This window comes from Hoplias malabaricus, chromosome 6, assembly GCF_029633855.1.
Source record: "Hoplias malabaricus isolate fHopMal1 chromosome 6, fHopMal1.hap1, whole genome shotgun sequence".
NCBI classification, from domain to species: Eukaryota; Metazoa; Chordata; class Actinopteri; order Characiformes; family Erythrinidae; genus Hoplias; species Hoplias malabaricus.
The window spans coordinates 51,599,524-51,610,742 of NC_089805.1; the positions used below are offsets into that span (position 1 = coordinate 51,599,524).

Sequence of the window (11,219 nt, forward strand, 5' to 3'; positions counted from 1 at the left end):
GGAAACAGTCTGCTCCATTCCACATTAGTTACACCACTGCCTCATAATACAAACTGGACTTATTTAACTATATTTGTTATCAAAATATTTTTTATGTATTAATATTTTACTATTGCGCTTTACTGCTATATTTGCACACTATCTGTTATTGGCCCATAGTACCTTTTTTCCCACCATGTTCCTATTTGCACATCTGGTAGATGCTAACTGCATTTCACTGTTTCGTATCTGTACAGAACAATGACATAGTTGTCATCTATCTAGGGTTAGATATCCATGTCAGAATCCAGAGAAATCTCTAAATGCAAGAGACAAGGCCCAAAACCAGTATCCAACTGTGGTCTTCAAACCTTCAGACCATACTGAATTAAACACAGACAGTTTTTTGTAGGGGAAACTGATACCTTTCTTTATTACTGGTCTATAAATGTCTTAATGGGGTAGGACCAGTGTATTAATCAGATCTGCTACAGAGATATGAGCCGAGCACAGCTCTCAGATCTTTAGGAACTAGTCAGTTAGTCCTGCGTCAGGTCAAAACTAAACATGGAGAGGCATTGTTTAGTTCCGGCGCCGCTCTTAAATGGAACCAGCTGAGTGAGAATATTAGAAGAGCACCGACTTTAGACACTTAATTCAAGTCTGAAACATTCCTGTTTGAGCAGATACAGCTCAGTTTAAAACACACTGCACTTTTATTCTGTAAGAGCACTTTTTAGAATCCTTTTAATTGTTTGAATTATTTTAATCATGTTTTCTATTACTCTTGTATTGCACTATTTTAATTGTTTAAATGAACAATGATCTTTATTCTGGCTCTTAGTTTGTTTTTACTGTTTCTTTTGACCTTGTAGAGCACTTTGTATTGCCCTTTTATGTAAGGTACTACATGAATAAACGGGCTTTGCTTTGCCTGAAAACTCAGTTGTGGAGCTCTGACTCTGAGGAATGTGTAACATCATTAACACTGGGTGGCTCTGAAAATGTCTTGCTGTATCAGCTGCAAAATGATGGACTGAAATTAAACTAGAAAATCAAGTCACTGAAAATAAAACTGAAAAGTCTCAAAACTGGGAACACTGGGAGTCACTAATGTTCGGAAGAAAACGGAAAAAAGTCAGGGCTGGAAGAAGAATACACAATGCCATAAACACACCAGAGTATTTTCTGTTCACACACAAGATTAAACATGCAGTGTCTGCCAGAGTGTTTTAACTGTTTAGATTTTATAATATGCTGAATGTGTTCAGATTTACCTTTCGCCATCCACACTGTAAACACTGCTAATACAATAACAGCAACTGAAACACAGATGATGGCAATCTTCCAAAAATGATAAACTCTTCCTGAAACACAACAGAGAAATGTTAACTGCACAAAGGCAGAGTAACTGACTGTAATGAACAAGTGGTGTATGTTTTTACAGTGCAGTGATGAGAACCAGTAACGTGAAACCACACATTTTAATATATATTAATATTTTAATATATATGTTTTTTTTCCTGTTAAACTGTTTTGATGCAATCTCTAGTGTCTGTACATAAATAATTATCAGTAAATATGACATTTGGCCACGCTGTTGCTACTGTAGAAATATTTTATATATGTTTGAAAAAGCCTTGCACACCTGGATATGGGTGCAGCCATGGCTCACCGGTTCAGTTCCAGGGACCGGCAAGAGAAATTCATGACTGAAATGCCCTTGAGAAAGGCACATAACTCCCAAACTGCCCCCTGGGTGGCGAGGTGGTCACAGCCCCCTGCTCTGTGTGTGTGTGTGTGCGCGCGTGTGCTCATTCCTCCTAGTGTGTGTTAAGAATTGCTTACTAGTATGTGTTTATGTGTTCACTGCTAATGATGGGTCAAATGCAGTGAAGAAATTTCCCAAAGGGAATAAATAAGGGTGTTTCTTCTTCTATAATCTGCACATGTGTAAAAAGATCTTGTAGCTGGAAGAAAATGTTGTGTTTGAGTAATTAGAATTTTTGCAGAAATATATTCAACAGTGAGATTTCACTTGTCAGAGACACAAACACACTTTTCATACGCTTTTGTGCCACACTGGACTTACAAGCTTGAATACCTGCACTTTTCCTACAGGTCATGGGAATCATAAATACATGAAGGGTGGGGGTGAATGCAAGTTTGTCAAATGCAGAAATTATGCATGTATTTGGTGTTTACAGTGGGGCAAAAGAGTATTTAGTCAGCCACTGATTGTGTTCTCCTACTTAGAAAGATGAGAGAGGTCTATAATTTTCATCATAGGCACATTTCAACTATGAGAGACAAAATGAGGAATTAAAACCAGGAAATCACACTGTAGGATTTTTAAAGAACTTATTTGTATTTTTATTTTTACAACTCCTTCTTTGCACACACAACATGTTTGGGATCATTGTTCTGCTGGAAAACCCAGCTCCATTCCATTTTCAATGCTCTTATTGATGGAAGGAGGTTTTGGATTAAAATCTCATGATACATGGTCCCGTTCATTCTTCCCTTAACACGGATCAGTTGTCCTGTCCCCTTTGCAGAAAAACAGCCCCAAAGCATAACATTTCCACACCCATGCTTCACAGTAGGTGTGGTTTTCTTGGGATGCAACGCAACATTCTTCTTCCTCCAAACACCACGAGTTGAGTTTTTACAAAAAGTTCCATTTTGGGTTCATCTGACCACATGATATTCTCCCAATCCTCTTCATATGTTCTCTGGCAAATTTCAGATGGGCCTGGACATGTACTGGCTTAAGCAGGGGGACACGCCTGGCACTGCAGTATTTGAGTCCCTCTCGGCGTAGTGTGTTACTGATGGTAGCTTTTGTTACTTTGGTCCCAGCTCTCCGCAGGTCATTCTTCAGGTCCCTCCGTGTATTTCTTGATCATTTTGACCCCAAGGGATGAAATCGTGCATGGGGCCTCAGATCGAGGGAAATTATCAATGGTCTTGTATGTTTTCCATTTTCTTACAATTGCTCCCACAGTTGATTTATTCACACCAACCTACTTGCCTATTGTAGATTCACTCTTCCCAGCCTGGTGCAGGTCTACATTTATCTGGTGTCCTTCGACAGCTTTTTGGTCTTGGCCAGAGTTGATTTTTGAGTCTGACTGTTTAAGGCTGTGGACAGGTGTCTTTTATACAAGTAAGTGGAGGACAGAAGAGCTCCTTGAAGGAGTTACAGGTCTGTGAGACCCAGAAATATTGCTTGTTTGTGGGTCACCAAATACTTATTTCCCAGCATAATTTACAAATAAATTCTTTACAATACAATGTGATTTCCTGGATTTTTTTTTTCTTATTTTGTCTCTCATAGTTGAAGTGTACCTATGATTACAGACCTCTCTAATCTTTCCAAGTAGGGGAACTTTCACAATCCGTGGCTGATACTTTACTTTATTGCCCCACTGTATAAGGCAGAGGGGAGGGGTTCAGGCATGGGTCTACTCAGAAAATATCATTACATAACCTCAATTAGATTTTTTCTTTCCTTTAATGAGAATAAAAACACTGTCTATTAGAAGTCTAGTAACTGTCTAATGTCAGTTAAGTGTTACAAAGCATTACATAAGACAAATATATAATCTGATATCTTGCAAATTGAACAAGTTCATTGACAGACTGCTGCAAGTTTGAGGGTTGTGGGGGAGAGGAGGCTCTTAAGGATACCTTTCTGAAATTTGATTTTGCAGGGTGGGATGTCTGGAAATGGATGATTCTTACCTTTTACTTTTACATGAAGAGTGTTTTTTTCAAACCAGGATTTTGATGTGTCCTCTACATAACACTGGTAAAGTCCTTCATCAGAAGCTCGAACTGCTGAGAGTTTCAATGATGTGTTTCCTTTTCTCAGCTCTTCTTTAAACAGAGATGTCCTCCCTCTGTATGACTCCATCTGCCGATCATTCATGTCTTCATAACCTTCATACAGATGGACAATTGTGTCAGCCTGAGTCAGCTCTAGTCTGATCCATTCCACTGTCATAGATTCAGCATTGTCTCTGGGTTGGATTGAACAGGGCAGAACCAGGTCTTCACCAGCTTCACCAACTATAGGAGTGTCTGGACAAACTACTATAAATTGCTCTGAAAGATAAAGAAGTGAATATAATTTAATACAATGTTCACAATCTTCTTCCAAAGTAGTAGTCTCTCCCTGCTGCAGGATATGATTAAAATAATGGTTTGATTTATTCAAACTCCACAATTTTTCTCACCAGTGCTTTGTGTTTATTTTTCCCAATTCCCTTTACAGCTCAGAAAATCAGTTATCCAAACTTCATTTGAGGTACAAGACTATGAGGTACGAGAGTTATCAATACCCTTTAATCAGAGTACAATATTTTAAATAGTTATGTAATCTACTTTATCTAGCAATTTTATTTTAAATTCTAAAACAATTACTTTTTTAAGTAATCTTCTAAGACTTTAGCAAATCATCCTATACTTTACATTTAAACTTTGTCTTCTCTTCTTGCTCCTGCTAACCACAGGAAGTTAATTTCCTAGAATCCCCTGGGGAATCACACCATGTTGACTGATGGCTTGAATCAGTGCATAGTTTTGCCATGGTTCTCTAAGTATTACTGAACAATCCTGTTATATCTGGTTTCTCTGTGTATCAGCATCTGTTTACATGTATGTTTTAGAGTACCTTTTTGGGTAATATAATTTGTATTGTCTGCTTGTGTTAGTGTTTCTGGTTTTTGAATCTTGGATTGTGACTAAGTTGTCCTCGAACTGCACTGGCCTATGTCATTGTTTTATGCTTTAATAATTTAGCTAGTTATCCAACAACATTACGTTTTTTGCAGTAGTTTAATGATTGTGGAGGCAGAGATTTGTGTACAGGCCTCTAGTAGTTCAGTATAATCAGACTGCAAGTATTTCCTCATCACTGGTTTGTTACCATTTTTCCCTCTTCAGCCTTTTCCTTTTGCTTTTCCATTGGCTCACTGTCCCTTAACACCAACTAATTTTACATCAAAATAAAATGATGAAAATGTTCTCAAGTTGTTACAGGCCCCTGGTGACTCAAGGGAAAAGCATAACACTCTTAATCTCAATCTGATTTTGATGTTTTTAGCCATGCCTTGAATTCTCTCACTTCTGTTAAAAAATGTAAAGAATGATAACAGCAGCACTGTGCCATTAACTTATATTTAATAAGGCAAATATGAATAATGAATTTATCACATATCTGCAATATATCTTAAATATATATTTTATTTATATAACTGTTTATTCCTATATATAGTTAGACTGCAAAGATCAGTTTCAGTGCTATAACTCAACTCTAAATCTTTACCAGAGACACAGGTAGAGATAAATTCAGAGTCACTGCCTGTTACTGTGGCATTAATATGGTGTGTAACATTTATCTTTGATTAAATGAATATAGCACACTGTGGATGCTGCCAGCATGGATGACTGCCAGTGAAGTCACACAGTTCACTCAGATTATTTAAATCTGCCTTGATTGTAAACTCATTAAATCTCATACATTTAGTGATATTTAGATTTCTTTTAAATTATTCATCATCACTATCATTTTTTTCCAGTGATAGACTAATGTCTGAGAAATTATGTTTAATTTTCATTCATTTTACTTTTTAGCAAACATATACAACTTAAATTATTATCAGCTCAAGATACTTCTCCATGGATATTTAGACTAAAAATCTTGTTTTTTGCTAGTTTGGACCATGCCCATGAAGACTGAAGTGGGGAGCCACACTCAGATAAAACTTTTGGCCAGGAGTTCAGGGCGGCTTTGGAATATACAGGTCCCCAGTGTCCTGCAGTGTCAAAGGGGTAGCGATCGTGCAGCACGATAGAGTCACTAGAGTTGATTGTGAGATGGCTTAATTCATCAATCCAGCAGGAAGTGGACCAATGGCTGCCATGAATCAAATCAAATCATTCATTCATTATCTGTAACCGCTTATTCAGTTCAGGGTTGCGGTGGGTCCAGAGCCTACCTGGAATCATTGGGCGCAAGGCAGGAATACACCCTGGAGGGGGCGACAGTCCTTCACAGGGCAACACAGACAAACACACACATACATTCACACCTACAGACACCTTTGAGTCGCCAATCCACCTACCAACGTGTGTTTTTGGACTGTGGGAGGAAACCAGAGCACCCAGAGGAAACCCACGTGGACACGGGGAGAACACACCAACTCCAACACTTACAGAGTGTGGCTAATGACTCTGTCTATGACAGCTTTAACTAAAAGGAGAGAACCAGAAGGACATACAGACATGGGAGCTTCCTGAAACACTGGCATCCCTCCGCTCCACTTTCAACAAACCTGAGTGATCGCGTGAAATGGTGGGACGAAAGCACCAATGTCTCAGTTTACTATAATAATAATAATAATAATAATAATAATAATTCCCTGTGTCCATGGTCCCCCCGGATCTGCCGCCTTTATCTGTGGGGGAGCATTAACTACCAAAAGATAAACTTAACAAATTAGTTTTTAGCCTAGATTTGAAGATTGCAACTGTGTCTGAGTTCCAAACATTTTCTGGAAGATCATTCCAGAGTTGGGGGCTTTGACAACATGAATGCTCCCAAAACTACGAAAGGAGATGTGTAAATGAAAATGAGATGTCTTGGCATGTAGGTCATTAAATGATGGCAATCCAGTATCCAGCATATGCGGAAAAGGTGAGTAAGACGAAGTGAAATATGAAAGGGTGATGTAAAGGGATGATGGACGTAATGAAAATAAGGAGCCCCAAAAAGGGAGCTGAAGTTTGGCAACATGAGAACAGGGAGACGGAGAGAAATCCCATGCTACTCAGCATGAGACCAAACACTGAAAGATACAGAATCCAAATGACCCAGAGGAACTTGAGTGTGGCAGGTGCCCAGAAGGCAGGAGCCATAGGAAAGGGGTGAAATTGGGAGGGCAAATCATGATGAGGAAACCATGCAATGAGGAGTAACTCGCAAAGTTCGAGCACTGTCTGTGTGCTAGTGTCCTGGTAATGTGTTGACTATTTCTGCTTTTAAAGCCTGTCTCATATGTGACTTAGTTACAAATATCTTAATCCCCAAATGCTGCTTTCTAAGGCACTAACTTGTGAGACAGCAAGACAACAAGGCACACAGGTCAGGCACTTTGGTTTCAGACACAGCCACAGAGAGAAATGGAAAGGTGAGAGAGATGAATGTCGAGCAGGGGGTGCACAGAAGCAGGGAAGGTTAAATCTGAAATGGAAGCTTGTAAATAATCTGTGATGTCACCACTTCAGGGAGATTCTAGTCTGAAAGCACTCTGGAAACATACAAATATATTTTACATTGTGTGAGAAATTTTCATCCCTCAGGCCCTCAAGACCAATCAAGCCTTTAACACACCTCCAAGGAGCTGGTCATCACACCCAGTTAAAACCGCTGGTGCTCAAGCATTTTCAAATGGTAGTGGGTAAAATGGTAAAGAGGGGCAGTAAGTGGGTGGTAAGAAATTTAAGAAGGATTATAGAGAAACAAGAGAAGTTTTCCCTTGGACTTCCATCCTGGAACTTCATCACTGTAATTGAAATTAAATGAAAGAGAAGGGTGAATCTACTTCCAACCAGGAAGTTCAACTAATTTCTAGCCATTGCCTCAAGGCAACTGTAAACATTTCATTCATTAATTCATTCATTATCTGTAACCGTTATCCAGTTCGCGGTGGGTCCAGAGCCTACCTGGAATCATTGGGCGCAAGGCGGGAATATTCCCTGGAGGGGGCGCCAGTCCTTCACAGGGCAACACAGACACACACACACATTCACTCACACACTCACACCAACGGACATTTTTGAGTCGCCAATCCACCTACCAACGTGTGTTTTTTTATCTTTTAAATGTTTATTTAATCTTTTATATTAGATAAATAGGAAGTCACACCCTGGACATGAAAGAATCCTCAGACCTCTAGTGGAACAAGAACATAAAGCCCCAATCTGCAGCCCAGGACAAATGTGCCCACAGTTCACCAAGGGATACAGCGAATGAGAATGCTACAGACTCCTGCAGAGTGGTCGCTCTGGGAAGAAGAGGAATAGCGGATGACCGCTGTGGCAACGGAACCAGGCCAGTGGCTCCAGAAGGCTCCATGTTCTGCATGGAATTCCTCTGTTTGGTGTGGAGTGTTTTTCTAGGATAAACAATAGCTCCCTTTTAGAATTTAGGGAAATTATCATACAGAAATGCTCTCATGTTATTAATCTCCCTTCTCCCTCAGGTATTGCAGTAGTCTTTTTTCAGCCATCCATGTTCTGTAACCCTTATCCAGTTAAGGGCCTGCCAGAAATCACTGGGCGCAAGGCAGGAACACACCCTTTAGGGGGCAGCAGTCTTTCACAGGACTCACACATTCTCTCACACACTCACACCTACGGACATTTTTGAGTCTCCAATCCACCTACCAACGTGTGTTTTTGGAATGAATGTGAGGAAAACGGAACACCCACGCAAACACAGGGAGAACACACCACACTCCTCACAGACAGTCACCCGGAGGAAACCCACACAGACACAGAGAACACACCACACTCCTCACAGACAGTCACCCGTAGGAAACCCACGCAGACACAGAGAACACACCACACTCCTCACAGACAGTCACCCGGAGGAAACCCACGCAGACACAGAGAACACACCACACTTCTCACAGACAGTCACCCGGAGGAAACCCACACAGACACAGAGAGAACACACCACACTCCTCACAGACAGTCACCCGGAGGAAACCCACGCAGACACAGGGAGAACACACCACACTTCTCACAGACAGTCACCCGGAGGAAACCCACACAGACACAGAGAACACACCACACTCCTCACAGACAGTCACCCAGAGGAAACCCACACAGATACAGCGAGAACACACCACACTCCTCACAGACAGTCACCCGGTGGAAACCCACGCAGACACAGCGAGAACACACCACACCCCTCACAGACAGTCACCAGAATGAAACCCATGCAAACACAGGAAAAACACACCACACTCAGGGCTCAAACCGACAACCTCCAGGTCCCTGATGCTGTGTGACTTTTATTAATTTAATATTCATTATTTGATATTACATGTAATAAACCAGCTCTGCTGATAAAACCAACCCTTGGTCATTTATTTGCATATGCATTAGTTTTGTACATAATTTTTACTTTCTGGTCAGATTCAATTTTGGGGCCAAAAACCCTTCAGCAGGTCAATCACAAAAATAATTAATAATATTTAATAATAACTAATTCTGCTACAGTTTTGACCACTGAGCTACCAGCTGGTTTAGAAATTCTCTCAGATAGATAACAATGTGTGGCCATGGGACACAGTAAATCAGAATTACCTCCAGGGATTATGGGGGTCCCTCAGTGTTCACACATATTATTTAATATCAGTGTTAATGACACTGTATTTTTATATGCTTAAGTACATTTATGACACCATTCTGAACCGAGACAGTATGGGTCGGGCTGCAGAAACATTTTTCAATCCCTTACCCTCAGCTTTTACAATCAAACAGGTTTAAAAAGGCTGAGGAAACTAAATGTATGCTGTTTTAATTCAAACCCCTGACATGATCTAGTAATGTAATAATGTAATAATGATCTAGTAATAATGCCAAGAGTGAATATAAATATCTTGGAATATTTCCTGATGGCAAATGCTCTAATAAACATATTAGCTCACGGGCAAACTGAGGCTATCCTACACCTGTATCAAAACAAAATGTGTTTCCCAACACACACAATGTAAAGACAGTTCAAGCAACACTATATTGTCAAAGCACCACTGTGTTGTGCACCAACATCTCCTTCTAAAAGGGATGAATCAAGTACTGTTCTTTGCAGCCTGTGTTTGTGCTTTATGTGAAGACTTGCTGGGAATTTGCTTTGTCAATTCTGAATTTCTATTGTGTTAAGGGGAAACCAGTGTTACGTCTAGTGACTTATTTGTGTTTTGTGTTTCTCTACTCTCTGAGTAAATGCCTCAGGTGCTGCTGCTGATTTGCTGCTGGAACCGTGCTCTGGTTGGCTGACAGGATTAAGGCGGAACAGATATAAAGCCCTGCTGGTTGACTGAAAGGAGCTCCTCCTCTTCCTCCTTGCCATTGCTTCTTCCTGCCAGACTAAGGCTTGTGTGTGTATGTTGGCATGCTATTGTGTGTGATTCAGCTACCTAATGTAGTGTTAACTTAATAGTTATCCTACTAAGTTGGAAGCTGTAGGGGGTGTAGCCTTGTTTCTTTTCCAAAAAGGGGTTAAATTGTTTCTGTTTATGTTAGGGAGTTAGGTTATGTTTTTGTATCTTCTTTCTTAATTATTTTTGGTTAGGTAAGTTATATATGTTGGGTGGAAAGGGGTTTTGATTATTTTGGGCTTAGATCACTCCTGACTCTTTGCTTCCATTATAGTCTGTGTATAGTCTGTATAGGAGACTGGAGTCTTGTGACATTGTGTGGTTTTCTTGGTCTGGTGGGATTGAAGTGTGAGGAGTTGGGGGAGACATTTTTTTTCTCATTATTATTAATTATGTTGCAGCTTACCTAGACAGTCTGTAACAACCAGACATCAGAACACTTCTATTATGTTTATGTCTTTACTTTGTGTTAACTCTAAACTTATTTAAGGATTATTTTTTGTTTCCATTAATAACAATCAGTTCCCACTGGGATCCTACTTGTGCCGACTCATCCTTGATACACACACACACACACAGTAGTGTGGACACTTACCTGCTCTAGTCTCCTTACAGACAGAGAGAATGAGAGCTGTCACAACGAGAAACTTCATCCCTGAAAAACAAATTAAGACTCTCACATCAGCTGAACAAAATCTAAAGCTCCAGGACCTCTACATTTACAGTGATTAGTTTTAGTTCTTCTGTTATCTTTTTCTTTTTTTGTTCATAAGTACAAAAAATTAACTAGACCTTCTCCTCAGTCTTCCCCATGAAGACCTGAGGTGTTCTCTCAGAAAGGTGAAATATCCTGCTCCACTGGTCACTGATGGGCAACACGTCTCCCACTGTTACATCAACTTTTTAGTATTGTTTATTTTTGATTTAACTGGTAACTGAGGACAAATATGTTTAGATTTGAGAGTTGCAGTCACATCCAACACATGCACTGGAAGTGTCTACGAAGCCAGGGTATGTAGCATGTGTAGAATGAGGTCTGCCATTGTCTTGCTTAAGTAACTATGG

The 11,219-nt window shown here is 40.1% G+C and overlaps 1 protein-coding gene across 3 annotated transcripts in view; it reads right to left on the reverse strand.

The window, feature by feature from the left end:
- LOC136699842 (butyrophilin subfamily 3 member A1-like) overlaps window positions 1-11,219 on the reverse strand; it is a 45,097-nt gene that overhangs the window by 30,681 nt on the left and 3,197 nt on the right. For all 3 annotated transcript variants that reach the window (XM_066674870.1, XM_066674869.1, XM_066674868.1), the window contains exons 2-4: window positions 10,750-10,809; window positions 3,727-4,089; window positions 1,257-1,346 (exon numbers count right to left, since the gene is read on the reverse strand). In XM_066674870.1, the coding sequence (XP_066530967.1) occupies window positions 1,257-1,346; window positions 3,727-4,089; window positions 10,750-10,807 (511 nt within the window). In that variant the 5' untranslated portion in view covers window positions 10,808-10,809. The remainder of the gene's footprint in view (window positions 1-1,256; window positions 1,347-3,726; window positions 4,090-10,749; window positions 10,810-11,219) is intronic.